Source organism: Lethenteron reissneri, chromosome 24 (genome assembly GCF_015708825.2).
Source record: "Lethenteron reissneri isolate LAM-NWPU_2019-01 chromosome 24, ASM1570882v1, whole genome shotgun sequence".
Classification (NCBI taxonomy): Eukaryota; Metazoa; Chordata; class Hyperoartia; order Petromyzontiformes; family Petromyzontidae; genus Lethenteron; species Lethenteron reissneri.
In genome coordinates this window covers 5,567,519-5,591,676 of record NC_083802.1, presented here as the reverse complement: position 1 = coordinate 5,591,676, position 24,158 = coordinate 5,567,519, and the positions used below count along the sequence as shown (strand labels likewise).

At 44.2% G+C, this 24,158-nt stretch overlaps 1 protein-coding gene across 1 annotated transcript in view; it reads right to left on the bottom strand.

Moving 5' to 3' along the window:
• Positions 1 to 24,158, bottom strand: part of LOC133346325 (ornithine decarboxylase antizyme 2-like) — a 69,887-nt gene that overhangs the window by 9,242 nt on the left and 36,487 nt on the right. The window contains exon 2 of the mRNA XM_061557820.1: positions 7,262 to 7,466. Coding sequence (XP_061413804.1) covers positions 7,262 to 7,466 — 205 coding nt within the window. The remainder of the gene's footprint in view (positions 1 to 7,261; positions 7,467 to 24,158) is intronic.

The following is a 24,158-nucleotide window of genomic DNA, read 5'->3' as shown; positions in this document are numbered from 1 at the left end:
CAGTGTTAATTTTGTGCACGTCTAGGATATGTTACATGAATCAAATTTGTGGAGGTAGTATATTTATAGTTGGGACAATTAGTAAATGAATTTGCTAAAAATAATAATCAAGCACGGTACTCGGTTTGTATTCGATCACTCAAGGTGTTCAATAAAAGTGGCCACCCCGACATTCTGCCTCCTGAAGGCAAGAAGCCCCCGGAGCAACCACGTGATGTGGCTGATGATGCCGATGATCTCAGGATCTTTATTTAGACTGGTGAATCCGATGAGCTATGAAGCTCTTTTTTTACGTCACCTCGGTCTGCCCGTGATCACCTCTGTTCCAATTGCACACACGTAAGAACGGAATCCAGACTCTCCCGCCCCCACCGCCGCCAATTACGTTTGTGTTATTCGACGAGTTGACTAATCGAATCGACAATCGGCGAAGTACTCGATTGCCAAATCAGATACCCTGCTTTGCATTATGTAAAGTGAACATTATTATCCAATGCCATGCTTATAATTATTATTCTCAAGCGCAGATAAGTAGCGTGAACTGGAAATGGCAGAAATGTATGCTGATTAGCCGTGCCTTTGCTCAGATAGGACAACGTGACCCAGAAATAGATATTTTAAAAAAAAATCCGAGTATTCCATATATTTGGATGAATGAGTCACCCAGGAGTGCGAAATTGATCCTATTATAATTACCAAAGCATTAGCACGGATAAAAAGCAGTGACCCGGAAGTGGTGTAACATTAAACCCACTATCCGTGTTCATCGATGTTTTATTGCTTGGATAAAAGAAGAAAAAATGCAAGTATGAACAGACATCAGAGTAAAAGCATAGCACTCACCATATAAAATCGGATAAGAGGTGTTTTAACGTAGTGCGTATAAATTAGTTGTGTGTATCTACAGTCGAAGACTTTACCTGTTACACACAATCATCTTATCCAAGATGTAAAGTAATCCGTGTGGTACAACTGATCTTCAATTCCACTCATTGCAGATCAGCCTTTCCACATATCTACAAACTATCCAATAAAGTAAGAAAAAGACCCCATACAAATATGCGGGGGAACGTAAAAAAATTAATTAATAATTTAAATAAGAAGACCGTCTTTCTTTTTCTCTATTTTTGTGTGATCTTTGTCACTCCACCCCCTCCATGGTTACAAAATGAACCTCGTACACCTTAACAGGGGGGAACGCCTACTGAGAGGGCACAATCCCCAGACACTCTGTCCTTAATTGCATGTATAGGGGTCCTCTGTTGTGACCGTGGACATGGGTTCAAACAAAAACAATTAAAAACAAAGGCGAGGTTAATAAATTAATCCCGTTATCCCCAACTTCTCATTAACTCGAGTTAAGACAATGATTAACAGTGCTTTGCTCAATGTCTATCATCAGCATCGCTTTCAATCGTAGATTAGAAAAGTTAGGTTGGTGTGCTAGAAAACTTTGGAAAGGTGTTTGGGGTAGATTGGTGGTGCACTGCGCAATGAACCCGGCGGCCTGAGTTTTATTCCTGCTCACAGCTAACAGCCTCGGAAAGTATGCATGTCCTGTATGAGAATAGGGCTTTCCCCTTTTATCTGGCAACAAAACAGGTGTTAAGTTTTGATTTAAAGCTTTCGTGACTGCAGCGCTTCATATTCTTGGTTCTTTCGGAAAAGTCACGTGACTTTACCGAAAGAACCAAGAATAGGTGTTAAGTTGCTAAAACACCAAACTGAAACCTTTTACAAGCAATCATGTCTGCATTAACCACAATACTTGTGTTCAAAATGCAAAAAAAAAACACGGATAACATGCATTGTATTTGAAACTGGTCCACACCAGAGACAGATTTCTTTTGAGTCACTTCTCAAGCGGTGTTAGACCAGAGGACGCCAAAAGGCCTTTCTAACACCGTTTGAGACGAGGCTCAAAAGAAAGCTGTCTCTGGTGTGGACCAATCAGTTTCAAAGACAATGCATATATTATCAGAGTAGTTTTTTGTTAGCATTTTGACCACAAGTATTGTGGTTAATGCAGACATGATTCCTTGTAAAAGGTTTCAGTTTGGTGTTTTAACATCTTAACACCTGTTTTGTTGCCAGATAAAAGGGGGAAAAAATCTATTCTATTTTGGTACTGGCAAAGGAGGTCCCATGTAGATGTACTGTATGTTGAACGTCTTTCTCACCGTACATAGCTAACCGTGCTAATCGGAGGTACCATCTGAACCAATTCTGGGCCTTGCCCTCCCTTTCACCAACCCACACTGACCAGCGTGGTGAAGTATGGTTAAAAAAAATCCGCAATGGCTGACGTGGTGCGGGGACTTAAACCACCTCGGATTGACAAAGGGGCTCTAGATTGTGTATTGTCGGTAATTGCACAGTGTATAACAAAGACAGGTAATTTATTTAAAGGAGTATTGTTTGCCAATTTGTAAAACAAGTGTGCACAGTTGGAGAGCACATGGGCAACACCTGAAATGTTGGCAATCGCCCTCATTGGACTTGTCTCCCCAATTGCTCCTCTCTCCAGCTGCCATCAGAGTAGAATGCCTCGCTGACACCATAAAAAAACCGTTCTTCAGCCTCAAAAAAATGTTGTCAGCGTAATACAGGAGGTGCTCGCTATCTCTTTTGCACTTTCTAGCATTTTTCGTGCTTTGCGTGAGATATGTAACCCGCACCCAATCAATTCACTAATTAGATGCAAACGAAATAAAACACGTGTTTGTAGTTACACAGCTTCCTGTCGATTGCTTTTGTTTCACCTGTAGGAGCATGCACGAGGCAAATCCATGTTGTTATCCATTATCCCACATTCATAAGAGGAGTTACTCAGGATTAATGTTTTCATGTGGATATGTAGCACTGGGGCTATTCATCAATTAACATAGAAATACAACTTTTTTTGCGGTCAGTTACTCGGACCCTTTTAAAAATGACATTGCCCCCACATACTGCCTCCTGAAGGCTGGAAACCCCCCCCCCCAAACAAGCCACCAACCCCAGCCCATTACTTCCTGTCTATAGATCAGCACGTGGGAAGAATGGTACGCGATTAGTCGGCTAACTTAACCAATCATCAGGTAATCTATTTGTGTATTTAAACAACTGGATGGCCCAATTCTCAAGCCAATGCCCACGTACAAAAAAAACACAGTACTGTACAGTGTGTAATCCTACAATTCCACATTCTACGCATTGACAAGTTGGTTGCTTCAAGGGTGTTGGCTTGGAGGGAGGGTAAGCCGTTTGCTAATGCCTGTGCTGACAATACGAAAAAAATTAACATTCAAACACGTCCCAACAACTCTGGAAAAGCACAATGAATATGGATGCTGCCATGGTGTTAATAATGGTCAGCACACTGGCCTTGCAATCCAACGTTTAAACAACGGGACCGACCAACCCTTGCAAGACTACTGGGTCAGTGTGGAAGAGTAGGCCAAAAATACGATCTCGAAGGGCTCTCTTAGAGCTCCCTCGCGTGGAGTTCCTCCTACCAACAGTGGTGGTGTACGAGTGAATTCAATGAGCTCAACCTCGTAGTTTTTCGCTATCAAGGCTCGTGTTGTTGTTGAAAGCGGCCCGGGTGTTTTTTTTATAATTCTCCATTTGTGCTTCTGGAATGTGCCGATGTGCCTCTCTGTCTGTGGAAAGTAAACAAATTAAACTTGCTGTTTGCATCGAGACCCATGTAAGTCAAGATTGTAACTAAAGATATGTACTGTGTACCATATTATCGCTGAAATCTCGTGCAATATTAAAGTCTAAAAATAGAGTAAACAATGCCTGAGCAGATACCGCACATTATATAAACTTGTAACACCACTATGGCAGACTGGCGATGAGATGGCAGGAAGAAATCGAGATACGGCCACGAGGTCTCCGTAGTTACCCGTTGTTTAACGCTAATAAGTTCGACTCTAGATTGCTTTCAGGATAAAACTTAGGTGACACGGTCCAAATGGACACTCGTACAATTGCACATGTCTACAATGCACCCATGTATTGAATACAGCATTTTAAAAGTACATGCCACATGGGGAACACAATGATGGAAACTCATGTGATGTATACATAAGTGATAAAAAAAAATAATTGTTCAAAGCACGAATTTTCTACAATTGCGTACAGCAACGGAGTGCAATTTCACAAACAGCATAAAGCCCTTCAGCTGAATGTTGGTGCTGTTAGCGAGCACCTATGAAGGCCGGCAGGGCACACGAGGGGGGTGTGAGTGAGCAGCCCCACGGCCAGCCCGCCTTTGTCTCCCCAGGGCTGACGTTTATGCGTGTAGCTTGAACTTCTTTCGCACCGTACGTACACATCGGTGCTATTGGGAGGTGCCCATCAGGTTACTCGTTTAAGGTTGAGTCCTCGGCCCGGTTCAGACAAATCGTGACAAACAGCATGGTGTCCCCCCCCCACACACACACAGAGAGACCTACAGTACTACACAAGCACTGGCACACACCAAGGACAAGTCGACTGCATCCAACATTCTCTGCTAAGTCACCGTGACGTCACCACAGTGTCAGGCTAGGTGCACTGTGTGTGCACAGGTTCTGCCCTGTGTAAACAAACAAAACCCAGCAAGTTTAACCCTTTAAATGGGGGCAACCCCCTCTTGTGAACCTACCGTGGGACGGGGATGAGGGCCCCCCACAACGCCCAGCGGATTGTGTGTGTGTGTGGGGGGGGTTATTTGACCATACTTCACCACGCTGGCCAGCATGGGTTGGCAGGCGCACGCAGACCCGTGTCTAAACCGTGAGGGTGCACACGTGTCCTGTGGACTTGTATGGGACACACACAAGTACACATAGCACGCGTGCTTAAAAGCATTGTACATCAACAGCCTTAGTGCCAGGCTAGGTGCACTTGAAGGTCACGCGTTCTGGCGACAGCTTGCTACATACGCACATCTGATGGACACGCTTATGTAGATGTGTACGCGATTACACAAGCAAAGACACACACAAAGCAGACATGCTGTACATACACATTAAAGCACATGGACATACACCACACACACACACGTGTAAACACACGTGTACAGTACGGTATATTAAAAACGCACCACACAAGAAAACGAATCCACGTGTAGCCTGTAACAACAGACTGTATGGGCAAGCACTGTACTGTTTGTGAGTGGCAACATCTGTGAAGGCCGGCACGGTATACGAGGGGCTTGTGAGTGGGACGGCATCCACGCCCGACTGCCTTTGTCTCCCCCCCCCCCCCCCCCCCCCAAGTGGCGATGTTTGCAGTACTAATTTTGAGGCCGAGCTGACCTAAATGGGGAAGGCCTCCCCACTCCACCCCCCCAGATGGAAATCCCCGGCTGGTGGTGGCCACGGGCAGTAATTGAACTCGGGTGGCCGAGTTGGGTGGCACAGACACACACACAGACACACATACACACAGACACACACAAAGACACACAGACACAAATACACGCAAAGATACACAGACACACAAAGATACACATACACACACAAACACACGCAAAGATACACACACACACACACAAATATACACATACAGACACACAAATATACACATACAGATACACACACAGATATACACATACAGATACACACACAGAGACACACACACAGACACACACGGAGACACACACACAGACACACACACGTGAATTGTACGCACAACGTACACAAACAACTCCGGTATTGTTCTCAAGAGAAACACCCGATTAGCATACCGTGAACCCCTAATTAGTAGTGCCCTACCTTAGACCAATCCAGACCTTATTGGTCACCCCCGTGCCCCTTATAAAATCCTACAAAGTCCCATCGCAAGGGAGAGAAACACAACACAAACCCACAACGTGTTTTTTTGTTAATTGAAACGCCTGTGCGCCATGTGGCTCTGAAAACTCAATGTACCTCCTGTACAAGAATTCGTGGTATAAACCCGCACGGGTCGACAGGGTATGATGGCGATGATGTTGGTGGTGGGGGTCTTCTTTTTCTTCCGGTTTGTCGTCCACCACAAACTCTCACATCAACAAGAGATCAACCCAAACGTGGCCATACATCCCACCGCAGGACCCTCCTCGTGACAATTAAAAGAGTCTTGAGACTCTGCGAGGCGTCCCACCACCACCACCAAAATCAACAAGCACCGAGAAAGTTGCCATCATCTTGGAGGTAATTAAAACCAAAAACCCACAAATCCCAGACGTATCACGCGATGTTTCACGATTATGCAACGGGGCACAAAAACACATCTGGGGGCTTTAAAACGTGGCCCACCCCCAGCACCGGACCAGAGGGCAACACTGGGGGCATTAGAACGGGTGGCAACCCTCACCACCACCAATCACATCCAGTAAGATAAACTATCCAGTAAGATAAACTATCCAGTAGCATAGTAACATAGTTACTGGATAGTCATCATCAGCAGTAACAGCAGCATCGCCATCACGCACAGAGACGTGATTATTGTGTATCATCAACCACCGCCAGCATCCGCACCATCACACACAGTCATCACCATCACACACAGTTATTACCATCACACAGTCATTACCATCACACACAGGCATCATCATCACACAGTCATAACCATCATCATCACCATCATCATCACACACAGTCATCACCATCATCACACAGTCATCACCATCATCAAACACAGTCATCACCACCATCACAGTCATTATACCATCACCACCACCACCATCACACAGTCATTACCATCACCACCACACACAGTCATTACCATCATCATCATCGCCGCCTGTACCATCATCACCACTATCACACACAGTCATAGGCATCACCACCTTCATCACCGCCTGTAACATAATCACCATCACACACAGTCATAGGCATTACCATTATCACCACCACCATCATCACCGCCTGTACCATCATCATCACCATCACAGTCATAGGCATCACCATTATCACCACCACCATCATCACCGCCTGTACCATCATCACCACCAACACACACAGTCATAGGCATCACCATTATCACCACCACCATCATCACCGCCTGTACCATCATCACCACCATCACACACAGTCATAGGCATCACCATTATCACCACCACCATCACACACAGTCATAGGCATCACCACCATCACCATCATCACCATCACACACAGTCATTGGCATCACCATCATCACCATCACACACTTGAACGTGTGTGCGTCCCCTATTAAAACTAGAGAAGCGCGCATCGCGGCGATGGCTACGGGGCAAAAACCACGGCGCGTCTTTGTCTCTCACCTCTCTTTACTATCAAACACCGGGTCGGCCATGGACTCTGTGGGCTCTCCTCGTCTTTGGCGAATCCCGGGAGGAGGTTGACGATGAGGAGGAAGAGATTGAGGAGGAGGTTGACGATGACGATGAGGTCACTGCTTGACGTCTCTGCTCGGAGGCTCCGGGCCGTGCGCCGTGTACATTTACCATCCGTGTCGTGCCCACCGATCTCTCACTTCGTCAACAACAACAACATCGACACCATCAACATCATCACCCCGTGCACGACAGCTGCTCGTGATGGTGGTGGTGGTGCTGTGTGCCACAGGCTACTTGGTAACACGCGCGGAGTGCGAGTGATGCGTGGCGGGTGGAGGAGGGTTCAGCAGCAGCAGCAGCGTGAGTCGCTCTCGCTGTGCGCGTGGTGGGGGTGGGGGCAGATCACCCCCTCTTTATGGGGTGGGGGTGGTGGGGGGGTTGGAGGTGGGGGGGGTTGGAGGTGGGGGGGGGTTGGTGTTGGTGGGGGTTGGAGGTGGGGTTGAAGGTGGGGGGGGTTGGAGGTGGAGGGGTTGGAGGTGGGGGGGTTGGTAGTGGGGGTGGTGGGGGGTGGTGGTGGGGGGTTGTTGGTGGGGGGTGGTAGTGGGGGGTGGTAGTGGGGAGTTGGTGGTGGGGGGTGGTGGTGGTGGGGGGTGGTAGTGGGGGGTTGGTGGTGGGGGGTTGGTGGTGGGGGGTGGTAGTGGGGGTGGTAGTGGGGAGTTGGTGGTGGGGGGTGGTGGTGGGGGGTGGGGGTGGGGGCAGATCACCCCCTCTTTATGGGGTGGGGGTGGTGGGGGGGTTGGAGGTGGGGAGGGTTGGAGGTGGGGGGGGTTGGTGTTGGTGGGGGGGGTTGGAGGTGGGGGTTGGAGGTGGGGGGGGGTTGGTGTTGGTGGGGGGGGGGGGTTGGAGGTGGGGTTGAAGGTGGGGGGGGTTGGAGGTGGAGGGGTTGGAGGTGGGGGGGTTGGTAGTGGGGGTGGTGGGGGGTGGTGGTGGGGGGTTGTTGGTGGGGGGTGGTAGTGGGGGGTGGTAGTGGGGAGTTGGTGGTGGGGGGTGGTGGTGGTGGGGGGTGGTAGTGGGGGGTTGGTGGTGGGGGGTTGGTGGTGGGGGGTGGTAGTGGGGGTGGTAGTGGGGAGTTGGTGGTGGGGGGTGGTGGTGGGGGGTGGGGGTGGGGGCAGATCACCCCCTCTTTATGGGGTGGGGGTGGTGGGGGGGTTGGAGGTGGGGAGGGTTGGAGGTGGGGGGGGTTGGTGTTGGTGGGGGGGGTTGGAGGTGGGGGTTGGAGGTGGGGGGGGGGTTGGTGTTGGTGGGGGGGGGGTTGGAGGTGGGGTTGAAGGTGGGGGGGGGGTTGGAGGTGGAGGGGTTGGAGGTGGGGGGGTTGGTAGTTGGGGTGGTGGGGGGTGGTGGTGGGGGGTTGTTGGTGGGGGGTGGTAGTGGGGGGTGGTAGTGGGGAGTTGGTGGTGGGGGGTGGTGGTGGTGGGGGGTGGTAGTGGGGGGTTGGTGGTGGGGGGTTGGTGGTGGGGGGTGGTAGTGGGGGTGGTAGTGGGGAGTTGGTGGTGGGGGGTGGTGGTGGGGGGTGGTAGTGGGGGGTGGTGGTGGGGGTGGTGGTGGGGGGTGGTAGGTGGTAGTAGTGGGGGGTTGGGGGTGGGGGGTGGTAGTGGGGTGTGCGCGTTCTTCCTCCCGTGACGCACACGCGAAGGGCCGCATCATCACCACCACCACCATCATCACCACCATCATCATCACCATCATATTCGTCAACACACCACGCACACAAAGACAAAGCTGCCCCGTGTAAGACAACGCGAGGCTGTTGGGCCAAGTGTCCGCTGGCGTTGTTACGAAGGCAGACAGACGCGTTTGTGATTGCTACACACCAAAGACACGCCGCCGTATAGCCCTGAGCAGTGGGTTTAGGATAGTAACCACGTCCGGCCACCTTTGTTACTCATCCAGTGGCGATGTTTACACGCCGGGGTACTCATTTGATTGAGGCTGAGTGGACCTAGGGGGGTGGGGGCAGGACCGGTTCAGATATAATCGTCATTGGTGGCGACTTTGGCCTTGATCGGGAATCGAACTCGAGGTGCCGGGTTTGCGGCGCAGCGATAACCCGCTACACGACCGCCCCCCCAATACATATTGTACATACACACGTCACGATATTGATCAATATTGATATCACACACACATATACTGTACAGTATGCATAGGAACATGACAGACAGACGTCACAGGCATATCATGCACGCACAAGCACAACACACACACCATCATCACACGCATTCCATCCTGAGCTGTATGCAGTGAAGGACTTAATGGGGAACAGAGGTACTGCATGTTCCGAATGGAATCTTTTTTTTTAAACCATGCACATACTACGCTGTTGGCTTTCTGATTTTCTTGCTCTTGTTTTTAGCTTGAATAAGCCCGCTTTACGTTTCTGATATTGATCGCAATTCCATTGAACTTATGGGCAAAAAAACTGAACACATTCACCAATAACATCGTTGCCTTAAAAGGGGAAAGAAAAGATGAATCGACGTTTCTAGAAAAGGACCTTCTTCATAGCGCATAAATGTTGAGTGTGTTTATTTGTGCTTGTACCCCACTGACAACATAGTATCACAAATTAAACGTGTTCATTGAGGCTTCCTCTTGTTGCAATGCAGACCTGGATTACACAAACATGTGATTGATTTTTTGTGAAATGTTTTTTTGTTTACGTGGGTAAAAAAACATTCAACCTTAAGCTGATTTACAAGAATGATGAAAGGTCAGTCACAACCCCATCCAAAGCGTTACATAATACGAGAAGGACAATGATTAATAACGCTTAAGCATCAACATTTGAAGATCATTTAAAGACTTCAACAGTGGAACTCCTCTTATCGACGATGATGTTGGGGATGGACATTGCAGATCCCAATATCCGTGATGTTATTCCGTGAATTTACTATTGTTCACAAAAAACACAATATGATGAATAATATGACTTTGCCAATGAACTCTATTCATTTGGTAAAATCGCAGATAATAGACAGAATAGGGGCAATGGATATTGGAATGTATGTAGACAACATAGGTCCAGCGTATAAAAGTTGTCAGAAAATAGGTTGTAGATAAAATAGTTTATGCTGTGCATACTATTACAGAAAAAATACTGTAATGCATAGCTCCAAAGCACTTGAAATTAAGCAACGTGTTCAATTTCCCATTGAAAATTGTCCCAGAAAGAATGCCTTTAAACTTAATAGAAATGCCATATTGTTCCAGTTATCAAGGAATCCATGACAGAAAGAAGATAAAAAAACAACTAAATTAAATCACGACGTTTCGGAGGCAACACAAGCTACCTCCGTGACTTTACCGAAAAAACCAAAGAGTATGAATCCTTGCAGTCACAAAAACTTCAAATCTAGAACATAAAGAAGAGTTTCCACATTTCAGAAAGTATTAACTTTGCAGACAATAAGAGTAATTTTTAAGCATGCAATCTTTTTTCAAGTAATTTTTTCCCAATGTCATTTATGTACTCAGTTAATTGCCCCGGAGTCTCTGAGACTCTTTTCAAGTGGGTCATGCATTGTAACGTTGGCCATCTATTTCATCAACTTGAGTACCCAGAGAAACCCTGTAACGTGGAGACGGGGATGATATTTGTCCGTCCAGATGGGTTAACAGATTTACTTTCTGTATTGCCTGCTGGCCATCTGGCAGCCCAGCAGGTTTGAGCGTTTTCTCAAATAACAGGACCCTGCGGGGTGGGCTGGTAGGAATAATACTTAGTACCGGTACAGAGATATCGACCAGGTATAGAGGAGTTAAAGAAAAAATTACTGTATTCTAGTGTAACGTTAATTAAAAGTGTTTGTTTTGACAAGAAACGCTGTGAGATTTAAAGACTCGTAGTCTTTCATTTCCAACACCACCCTCAACACCACCCCTCCCACGGACGGACGGACGGACGGACGGACGGACACATGAATCTATTGGTGGTCTGGTCCACTTCGTTCCTACCAGTATAAGTGTGAGCCACTAACCCCCTCGCCTCCAAAGCACTGCACCACAGGCATGCACCACCCAAAGATGCCAGATAACAAATACAAATGATGCCTCCTTTAAAACAATTATGCCACTCAACGCAATGTCTTATATTTTTGTCCTTTTAAAAACAGGACCCTGCGGGGTGGGCTGGTAGGAATAATACTTAGTACCGGTACAGATATATCGACCGGGTATAGAGGAGTTAAAGAAAAAAATACTGTATTCTAGTGTAACGTTAATTAAAAGTGTTTGTTTTGACAAGAAACGCTGTGAGATTTAAAGACTCGTAGTCTTTCATTTCCAACACCACCCTCAACACCACCCCTCCCACGGACGGACGGACGGACGGACGGACGGACACATGAATCTATTGGTGGTCTGGTCCACTTCGTTCCTACCAGTATAAGTGTGAGCCACTAACCCCCTCGCCTCCAAAGCACTGCACCACAGGCATGCACCACCCAAAGATGCCAGATAACAAATACAAATGATGCCTCCTTTAAAACAATTATGCCACTCAACGCAATGTCTTATATTTTTGTCCTTTTAAAAACAGGACCCTGCGGGGTGGGCTGGTAGGAATAATACTTAGTACCGGTACAGATATATCGACCGGGTATAGAGGAGTTAAAGAAAAAAATACTGTATTCTAGTGTAACGTTAATTAAAAGTGTTTGTTTTGACAAGAAACGCTGTGAGATTTAAAGACTCGTAGTCTTTCATTTCCAACACCACCCTCAACACCACCCCTCCCACGGACGGACGGACGGACACATTAATCTATTGGTGGTCTGGTTCATTTCGTTCCTACCAGTATAAGCACATAAGGATGCAGTGAATGATAAGGATTTTTCTATTCATATAATTTGAGTAGCCTAATGTTTCATGTACAATATTTGGAAACATATTCTTGGAAGTTGCGTTATGTAATGTTCTGTAGGATTACAATATATAATTATTTTTCCGTTACATTATTTGAAACAGATATCGTGAAACAAAGTACAGTATCGTAGTCAACGATGGTGTTCACAATAGTGTATGCTGTTCAAATTACAATTAATAGGCGAGACGGTGCAAATGGCTTTCTTGTAATCGTTGAAGTTTATTAACGTAATACATTCTAAACATTAGTTTTATTCTCCCGGGGCATACTGTTATTGTCCTGCAACCTTCCCACAGTTATCATTTCATCTTACAATGAGACTACATTGACCAATGTGGTGATTTCAGAACTAGTAGAAGCTTGCACGTTCACTATGAGATCTCTTTTACCAGTGGCAAAATATAATAGTAGGTTTTTACCCTTTTAACTGGTACAAAACTGACACCTTTATTCAAGGCATCATGTTTGCAATGACCACAACACAAGTAGTCAAAAAAGCAAACAAAAAGAAGCAACTCTGATAAGGATGATAATATGCAGGACAGTGCATATTATCATCCTTATCAGAGTTGCTTCTTTTTGTTTGCTTTTTTGACTACTTGTGTTGTGGTCATTGCAAACATGATGCCTTGAATAAAGGTGTCAGTTTTGTACCAGTTAAAAGGGTAAAAACTTGCACGTTCAGTTACACATTTTACAAACATTCTAAAATGTGGTGATAGATACTGCATTGAGTTGGGGATTTTAAATGGATGCGGTCGTGGTTTCAAGTGGATGTTAAAGACCGTATAATTCACAAAAGCAGGACAATGCAAGGCTATATTATATTTCACACCGCAATAAATGTGCTACTTGCAGCAGGAAATGAAAGTATCGTGTCACTGCATCTGTCAGTGATAGCGTTAATTTGAGGAAGATAGGTGGTGGAGGCACACGCCTGTAATCCAGCACTGTGCAGGCGAGGGTTGGCGGTTCGTACAAATGTTGCGATAACCCCCTTTCCTGTGGGCGTTGAGGAGGTGCCATAACCCTGACTGGTCAGGAGAAAGTTGGTAGAGCAAAAATGTGGACTCCAAAAACATTTCACCCAGCCTGTTCCGACTGGATGGGGGATAGAGTGTTGCCCCTTGCACGCGTGGTTTTTCTCACGGTGCCTCCAGTTTCATCCCACATGTATGCACTCTTTAATTGGCCGATAACGCATTCACATGTAGAGGACCGCAGAGCTTGGGCAATTGTTGTTAGCAACCTGCTTACCACGTGTCTACTGCCTTTACCTGTGGCTCCTCTCAGTCAGTGGCTCTCTCTCTCGTCGAGAATGAGCGAATACTGTGCATGTTACATGTTTAAATTATGGTCCTTTTATTGCTATACTTACATCTTATAACTGTTGGATATGTTACGGATCACACGTTGCATTTATTTTCTCTTTTTCCCTATTGCGAGGGTGTTTTAACCCTAGCCATAAAAAGACGACTAACAATGATTCTAAAATACAATGAAATTCGGAAACAATAGTATATTCGATGTGTCTTTGGGTTGTGATTCTTGCTGTTCGGAGTGAAGTTTCGCTCTACGTGGAGAATCTGCCAGTACGTGGAGCGGTGGCAGGTCTCAGAACGTGGAGCGAAACGTTGGACATCGTGCCAAACAACAAGCGGTAAAAACCGAAAACACACGGGAGAATATGTAGAGCAGCAAACCCGTGATAACCTACACAGTGACAATACGGCATCATCATCATAATTGCTTGTTTTAACCTCCTCTTATCTGCTGTGAATTCGTGGATAACAGGAAGAGCCACTTTGCTGCAATCAGGATACATTTCAGACCAACTGGTACTCCACAGAAAACCGAATCTGACAGTTACCAGGTAGCAGATTAGAAGTGCTTTGCTGGAGGTCCGTGTACAGCGACATAAGCGTCAAGTACTGTCTCCAAAAACTGGATGCAGTGTATGATTAAAATACAAACATTGTGAATGTTTGTCCGTGCATGGATGGTGCAGGCCCGGTAAGACTGTTTCAATCTGTTTTTTTCTACAGTTTAGTTCATGACCTCATTCGCTCACTCCCTGCTGCAAAGATTGTGTTATTACGATCGAAATTTTAAAAAATAAAGGAATGAACTCTCAGCAAATTACTGTCATGCTTTCCACTATAACCATGCAGCAAGACAGCATTACACACAGCAGCAAGCATGAAAATCATTTCCAGGGCAGTACCACAATTGGCATACGGTAGAATTCATTAGATCATGAACAAGCCTGCTGGGTTTTATACAAACCATTGCTGTAATTATTTAGTAAATTAAGAGACATCCACTACAAAGGCTCGCATTGTCATTGGCTATATTATTTTACGTTCGTATAATTACGGTGTAGATTTTAAGCATTGTGTTTCCTGAGGGCATTCATAGCCACTCCCATGTGGCCACACATCCACTGATGTAGAAGCGGTAATTTATGTGCATCTTCATTTGAAAACGAAAATATTAAATGTACTTTGGCAATGCTTAGTACATTGGTGAGTGCCCTGCACTGCAAATCACGCAACTACGGTTTGATTCCTGATCACGGCTAATTTTTTCTGTATTCAATTATACTAATCTTGTTTCAAGGGCCAAAAGCATTATTATAAATGTCTACATTCATCATGCATTCATTGTTATGCAGTAAACGACAGTTCACACAAAGGATACGCCTGCTTGTGACAATACTGACACTATCAAAACACAGATTAGATTTCGTTCATGTTGTTAATCCTGTTTTCCCTTGTGCTGAAGGCCTGTGGAGAGGCAACAGCACAGCATTTGACCAGAAGATTACCCTCGGTGTACATAATGTGGACACCTTGGCAGTGATGGTGCTATGGATAAGCAAAAGCTTAGCCCCCCAAATGGCTCAAGGGGGCCTGCATTCAAACAAAAATTAGGGGGCATCTAATATCAGCTTGAACTCAGATTCTGATTTCAAAGTCAAAGGGATCATTATTCTAATACGCTGACTAACGGTAATGTTGTAATTTGTCTATTAATTAAATGATTTCACGCAAACGTGATAAAACTGCATTTGTTCGATTGTCCAGCGTATAATGTTTATAGTCACGTGAGGCATTCAAAAATAATGTATTGTTGGGGCCCTCAATGGATTAGCACCACCATTATATCCACGACGATTATTGGAAGCAAATTGGGATATAATGCCATGCAATTATGAGGCGAGTGAGAGCTGGGTGAAATGTTTTGGGGGGGGGGGGGGGAGAAAAATTATTTTGATAATGAAGAGCATCACATTTTTAATTACTTTCTACGATCTGCTATGACATTACGGATCATACGTATGGACATTGTCAGAAAATGAAACAAAGGATGAAAGTATGAAAGTAACCCGGGAAGGTGCAAGTTGTGAATTACACCGAGAGAAAGGGAAACACATGAATCTGGGGAACAAGTGCAATCGGAGAGAGATCACGTTGACTGTTTATAAAAGTAAGCGGGTTTTGGTAAGCCACGTCAAATGGACGAGACTGGCAATGGAATGGCAGGCAACACAGGAAAATAAATGTTCTCGTGGAGATGGAGCAATGGGATCCGCTTCGTGTGTGGGAGCGAGATGGATTGTGGGCATCGCGGAAATGTGAAGGGTATGTGGGGAGGCTCTTCATCCAGCAGTAGATAGATGATGATGTAGTCCGCTTTGAGGCTTTTATGCAGCAGGCTTTACCAGGTTTGGAAATGCACGGCCACCGGTGTTGGGCATTGTCATTTATCGCCTGCTTCCCAGCGGTGTGCTATTGGAATGCAGGACAGGTCACTCACAACCTTACACAGAATTCCTGGAGGGGAGAATTGGGAGAGGATACATGTGTTAAAGAACCATGTGTACGACCATGACATAATTTACATATTATTCTACAATAGAATTCCATTCCTTTAAAATGTGATTCGAATTAAAGTTATGCCTGCAATATTGCTCCGTTTTATATTGTATCGATTCTTATTCCAAGTAAATGACAACTCGTAGCTCTTCATAAATCCCCAGCTGGATGAAGGCTTCCTCATGCCATGTTGGTCATGGGAGTTGTTTGACCATACTTCACCCTGCTGGTCAATGCGTGTTGGTGTAAGAGGGTTCCCCACTGATGTTGATCATGATCGCCAAATCAAACTCAGGTCGCTGGGTTCATAGTGCAGAGTGCTAATCATTGCACCGCCACTTTCAGCAATTGCATTTTCTTATTCAATGCCATAACTAAACGATATATTGATATATGATTAGTTACCAGGTAAGCCCCACTCTTTTTCGGAAGCCACCTTGGCCACAACTGACAGCTCAACGAAGTGGCTTATCATGTGGACATTTATAGCAGCCACATATTCTCAAAGCATGTTTCTAAATGTGGAGGAAAAACCGGAGGAAACCGAAGAAAAATCCACGCGACTACGGGGAGAACATGCAAATTCCAAATACACAGTACAGGTGTCAGGGTCGGGATCGAACCCGCCGATCTCATGCATACCAGGCGAGGTAGTCAACATCTCGCCACTGCGTATAAGTATAAACATGTATATGCTTTTATGCGATGTGTGTGTAATGACGTCAATAGGCATGAAACATAATATCGTCTTCTGGTGGAGGCACGGTTTTACGATGTGAGGGCACACCTGACGTGATCAAATTTGCCAACACAGCAGCAGGTCACAGAGACACTGCCAAACTAGCCACGTGAACCGTTCGATAAGCAACACACCATGACCATGCACCATGGATACAAAAACAACGTTCAGTACAAAATAGAACGAGGTGAGTGTCGTGTTATGGAGTTGAAACCTGATATACTGTAATAGGAACGAAACACACTTAAACGTATTGAAAGATTAATATCTGACATTGAGGTATCTCGCCAGCCACTCTCTGTTGGACTGCACAACACAATCACTGTAATACAAATCCTTCCCAGCCTCTGGGCAAACCTCTGGGCCTAGCTCGGTAAGCTCTCAATCAATGAGACTGTTAAAATCCAGGGTCATCGCAGGCCATGTGTCACTCTGGAGTCTCTACAACATTGAGTACCATGGGTACTCACCTACAGGACACGTAAGCTCACTGTGGATTGTCCACCACGTGTCATGTTGCACCACGCTGCTGCGTGCGGGTGGATGAATGGGCGTCCCTATCCAGTGAAGCCCCTCACAACTACGTGGCTCGCAAGATTCATTGGCACATTAAAAGCTGTGCCTCATCGAAGAATATCCACCAGGCAGTGGTGGATATATCATGGCAGAGGAATGTGGAATTTGCACCACAATCTCAGGGTCGGCATTGGAGATGAGAGCCACCCCTTTGCCAGTATAAGCGCGAGTGCAATTTCATTTTCTTGGTTCTAATAAAAAAAAACATATTTATTGTGTTTTATTTTCATTATTTTATTATTGCCCTTCTACGTAAAGTCACGTAGAACATAATAAATATGTTTTATTTTTATTATTTTATTATTTCCCTTCTACGTGACTTTACCGAAAGAACCAAGAAGATGAATCCTTGCAGCCACGAAAGCTTTAAATCTAAATGTAATTTCATTCTCAGCCTTACCAATACGGCATTTGCTTATGCACGTGATTCTGCTTCGTGGCTGTGAAAAGTGTACAGCGTGGCCAATAGGTCAGGACACACAAGGTTATTATATTTATATTAACATATCACATAGGGCTATTTCGTTTAATTCAACAATGTCCAAACTGACGTCCATTAACATCAATGTATGCAATAATTATCTTGAAATTAATTTGGGACTTGTTTTTTGAAGCTAATGTTTAAACATTCGTCAATTATTTTGTCCCAATTCATTCAGGGTTCTTGGTCGAGTTTGGTAAGCAACAGATTTGAGATGACCTCACTGGAAGAAAACAAATAGATATTAATAATGATAATAGATTAAATATTAACTGAAAAAAATCCACAATTAAAATGTTTTAATGGCAGTGTTCAAATAACTTTTTGGTTCTGTCAGTAAAGTCACGTAGAAAGAAAATAAATTAAATAATAGAATACGACGTTTCGATTGCAACACAAGCAATCGTCATCAAGTAGAACTAAATTTGAGAGAGAGACACAACACAGACACGGAGACACACAGACAGATACACAAGCAGAGAGACACAACACAGAGACACCGTGTCTGTGTTTTGTCTCTCTCTCAAATGTAGCTCTACCTGATGACGATTGCTTGTGTTGCAATCGAAACGTCGTAATCTGTTATTTAATCTATTTTCTTTCGACGTGGCTTTGTTGAAAGAACCAAGAGTAATTACTGCGGTCACAAAAGCTTCAAATCTCGTGTTCAAATAAATTAAATAAGCCTACGTGTCCTGACTTTTGGCCCGACCTAAGTAAAGGGCAATTTCAATTATATACTGCACAAATTATAGCAAAACAAAAGTCGATGATCATCATGTTCTGAGATTTAAAAATGATTGTGTAGTTATGCTTGCCGTGAATATAAAAAAAACAAGGTAACAGTGTCATAATTTTTCTGCTGTTTGTGCAATGTCCCTGTGCACAAGTGGTGTTATGAAACTAGCTGCTTCCTGGTATATTAATTCATCATAGTACGGTAGCGTGTATTATTTCTCTCTAAAGCCAGATAGGGCTGTAGTATGCATACACCGGATCACTCTGTATTGGGGTCAGAAGTATCCATTGCCTGCTGATGTAATTACAGCTCTAATTAATATAAACGTCGTGATTTTTATTGTTTTATTTTTTTTTTAAAAAATTTCATTTTTTACCTACGTGACTTTACCGAAAGAACTAAGAGTATGAATTCTTGCAGTCACGAAAGCTTCAAATCTAGAAGAAAAAAAAACAAGTGTTTAATTACAATATATATTTAAGTGACCTACAACTTGTTACTGCTGGATGAAGGCATCCCCATGCTATGTCAGTCACGGGCATTGTTGAACCATACTTTATAATTCTGGGCAGTGTGGGTTGGTGTGTATCGGTGGCGTAACTACATTATCAGCTCAGGGGATGAGATGGGGTTCCAATATTTGACTGTGAAATTTGCAGAAGCCAAATGTTACTGCTCTCCATTATGGATGTTACTGCTCTCATGAAATACAAATTAAACGTGGAGCGTAAATGAAACCATTTTCATGAAACAAAAGTAAACCGCGTTTTAAATAAGTTTTGTGTCCTTTAATACTCTTCTTGGTTCTTTCGGTAAAGTCACGTAGAAGGAAGTAATAAAATAATAAAAATAAAACATAATAAAATAATTCTCACGACGTTTCGGCCACAACGCAAGCAGCCGTCCTCAGGTGAAGAACATGTCTGTCGATAAGACAGAACATGTCTGTCGATAAGACAGAGTCTTTTAGACTCTGTCTTATCGACAGACATGTTCTTCACCGAAACGTCGTGAGAATAATTTTATTATGTTTTATTTTTATTATTTTATTACTTCCCTTCTACGTGACTTTACCGAAAGAACCAAGAAGATGAATCCCTGCAGTCACGAAAGCTTTAAATCCTTTAATACTGTTGTTGAAAACATATCTCATGCTGGTTGTCAAGGGGGGTCCCAACTCGCAGCTTTGACGCTGATGGTGAGTTGTGGGTGAGCCAAGACTGGCTCGAATATCGCTCGACACTGATGTTAGCCGTGGCAGGGAACCAAACTCAGGTCACCGGATTCACAGCGTAGAGCGCGAACAACTGCGCCACTGATCCACCCCCATTTCATCACAGCCAAAAGTAACATTGATACATTCCATTTAGTGTACCACAAATGCTGCTAATCTGTGCAGGTTGGTCGAGTTTTTTGCAAAATTTTCATACACTGGAATGTGCTATTTAAGGACAAGGTTTTTTTTACACATGTGAATATAATGCTGTACCAAATATGTATATATGACTCATCATAGCCAACAATTCTGGATTTTAAAGCAAACCAGAGGAATTCAATACATGAATGGCCTTATTCATTAATAATGAATAGGTAGACTTAGTTGTTTTCCCACTGAAAATGAGCAGACCTTGCCTCCTTGCCAATACACGAACGAAGCCCAATGACCTATTAAAATGAAGAACACAAACCATTTTCTTCGTGACTGTATAAGCACCTACACATCACGCCATTAACTTGTGGCTGGCCTGCACACTGAATAAACCCGCGCTGTAATCTGCACGAGATTACCAAGTTGAACTGTACAGTACATCTGGGATTACGATCGTGGGACATTGCTTCAGTGATTATGCTTTCTGCATTTTGCTCAAGTGTTTCTTCAGGAGGGTCTACTTATGAGTTTGGCCAGATATTTGGTTGAATTTCTGTAGTGGAGGGGAACCTAGGGCCTACGGTCTGGATATGGCCCATATGAGACCTGCCACTTTGAAAGAAGCATGCGAATTCTATTTATCTGTCACTGCACTAATCGGGTACTAAAAGGGAGATATTTTTGACGTGGCAAGACTGTATTTGGAATTGTGGCAAGCTAACCCATATTTGTCACTGAAAGGGCCGACTGGGATCTGACGAGTTTGGGCATATGTTTAAAGGTTTTAAGTCATTCACAAGGAATGGCCTGGAGGATTGTGATCCAAGTACAATGTGCTTCCCAACTCCTGAAAAGCTGCTACATATGGCTGAGCTTTAAAGGGTAAAATCCTACTACTATATTTTGCCACTGGTAAAAGAGATCTCATAGTGTAAAAACGTACCAATTAGTGACGAGTTTAAGACAGCGGTGTGTTTGAGAGTAAACCCACAACACTTACAGATATTCCACAAACAACAGGTCCGAGGCCACGTGCCCGCGGGGGTATGGAAATGGGAAGGTGGTTGGGCTCACTGCCCTACTCATGGAGGGGCAACGATTGGGAACGTGGCATTTTGCATGTGATCAAAAATGTAGGGGTGCGATGATGCACCAATTCACATACTAATATCAAATATAAGAGCTCAAGATATACATATATATTCATCAAATCATCAGCTACATTTACAACATTGTTTAAAAAATAGATATCTATTCTCCAATACAATTTATTGTCGTATGCTAACTTTCTTGCCTGGTATGCAGGAGGTCATGGGTTCGATCCGAACCCTGTTGCCCGTATATTTGGAGTTTGCTTGTTCTCCCCGTGGTTACGTGGATTTTTCTCCACGTCCTCTGGTGTTTTCCCTTGCACATTTAGAATCGACTTGCGTTTAGAATATTTGGCTGCTATAGATTTCCACGTGACTAGCGACTTCGCTGAGCTATCATTTGTGGCCAGGTCGTTTCTAAAAAAGAGCTACATAGCTCAATGGGCTTTACCTGGTAAAATAAAAAATAGTTTAATAGTCTTAATTGCAACTCCGAATCGTGACAATTCATAAATATCATGGGCATGTTGTCGAGGACATTGCGTTAAAATGAGCACCTTTATATGAAGAAGTAGATGTTGTAAACACCGTGGTCTCCAGACATTCTTAAATCCTACTCCCACAGTTCAGAGCAGCATCATCTATTAATCATCCATCATCCAATCATTCGTGAAGATATTCATACGTCCATTCGATTTGCCAAATTAGCACCATTTCCTCCATCGCCTTATGCTGCTATAATTCATCTCAATCCTGCATGTCCCCTAATTCTTTGTAATCCATCACTTCCTTCACCAGTATATTTTCTGTCTCGCCTGCCGTTCCATCATTCTCAGTCGCCCTTTCAAATGACATGTCCATCCCAAGTCGTTAAATTATGTCCATGGCCTTGATTAAAAACTTATTTCTTTAGAACTGCTTTTTGTGTTTACTTTGTTGTCTTTCCCCCACACCTTTGATCAGCGCGGTTGGCTACGTACGGTGCGAAAAAGTTCAACATACATGCGTACGTGCCAAACACATTCACATTTGCTCTCGCAGCTACTGCCCAAAAATTGTTCGAATATTGAAGTTCCTTCCTGTGCTACTGATTCAATAGGTGCTTGTTGCAAAATGTATACAGCACAGAGACAACAAAACATGGATTTCCATCCTGGGCACCTGTTGACAGGTATATACATCTAGAAGTATTACATCGAGTGAACATGTACATTATTACAGCTGGTGTAAAACAATAGAATTTACAGCTTGGGAAGTAGTGGGGTCACCTACCCTGCTGTAGCATCTACGTCTGTCAGACGATACACATCACCCCGACAGTTATTATCTACATTTCAAGTGTTTAAAAAAAATCAATTATTTATGTTGTAGTGAATGTAGCTGCCTCCAGTGGCGGCAGTGAGTCGTGTGAATCCGTGACATACAATGTGTATACAAATAGACACTAATCGATCCTTACGTACGTATGTTGAACTTCTTTCGCACCATATGTTACCAATTGTGCTAATCGGGGGTGAGGGGGGAGGACAACAAACTAAACACAAAAAAGCAGTTATCAAGAAATGAGTTTTCAATCTCGACTTAAAAGGGCTTAGCTTCAGTGGCTTTCTAATATCGGAAGCAAGAGGGTTCCAGACGGCCACAAGTGTGATTCGATGCCCGTAATTGCGGGTACGCACAGGGAGACAATGCTGCTTCTGCTGCTCATGTGGATTTAAAACTGCTCTGTAGATCTTTTTTTCTGGTCGACGTACACGCTTAATCCCAGGTGTCCCTTGATCAAAGCACCCGTGACCAGTGCTCTGTAAAAGGGTTTCAAAATGCATTAGAGCATGTGAACGGTGGTGTATTTTGTCGATTTTGTGACCGTTTTAAATTCCACAGTTTGTAGTGTCACCATGACCCGAAAATAATTCACTACTCGCGAAAGGTATTTTTACATAGTCTGGCTCAGGTTGACGAACAATGACGTTTTCAACACGGTATCAAACTCTTCAGGTCAAGATGCATTTCTCCAACGGTTAATCAATTAATATGGATTTTTAAGCTCATGACGTGAGCGTCTAATAACCGTGTGAAAGAATTTGATGGTTTACAATTCGTGTATGTTGCGTGTAATGGGCTCACGTGGCACCTGCAGCCACTGCAGGCCGCTACATTCATCACGATGTTGACAAAAACATTCTCGAATCAAATCTGCGACTGAACATCGGCAACCTCTGGTCCACGCAACTAAAACTAAACTTTATTTCACCAGGTAAGAAGGATCACCCAGATATATAGCTCTTTTTCAGAAGCGACCGCAAATTATAAGCTCGATAAAGTGGCTTATTTACGTGTGTATTTATAGCAGCCAAATATTCTGTAGTAAATATTTGTGTGGTTAATTTGTCTGCATCAAAGAACTGTTTTGGTGAAAACGAATCATAAAAAAAATGTGCACCACCTAACGTGGGGCTCCAACCCACCACGTGGAGATGAAGAGTCTCGTGATGTACCGGCTGAGCGAGCCGGGGTGCTGTGGTGATCCCTTCTCTCTCACTTCGGGTATTACAAGCAAAGTGACCCACCTTTTATTTCAGAAAATATGAGATTTGCTCAAAAGTCTATGGTATGTTTATATAGCCTAAAAGCATGTTTTTTCGAAATATGGAGGAAAAAAAAATCCACGTAGCTACGGGGAGAACATGCAAACTCAAAATACTGTATGCAGGCGAATGGGTTGGGATCAAACCCACGACTTCCTGTATACCAGGTGAGGGAGTTAACATCTCCCCACCGTAGCGAGATCAAAGCACTCCCCAAGCACGGTGGGTAGGTGGAGTAGTGGATGGGGGCCCTCATCTGTTGCTGCCTTGTTATTAGATTCTGGGAGCAGTAATACGATCAGGCTCTTAAACTTAACTTCCAATTATGAACACTAGAAAAATTGTCCACAAGTCAGTGTTTAGCAAGTAGAGAGACCAGCAAATTCAGCTGCATATGACAATCCCAATAATGTTTGAATATTGTATCAAACTAACAGTGAATGAGCAGCAAGTAATGTGATAAGTATTAATCATTTCAGAAGTAAGATTAAATAATG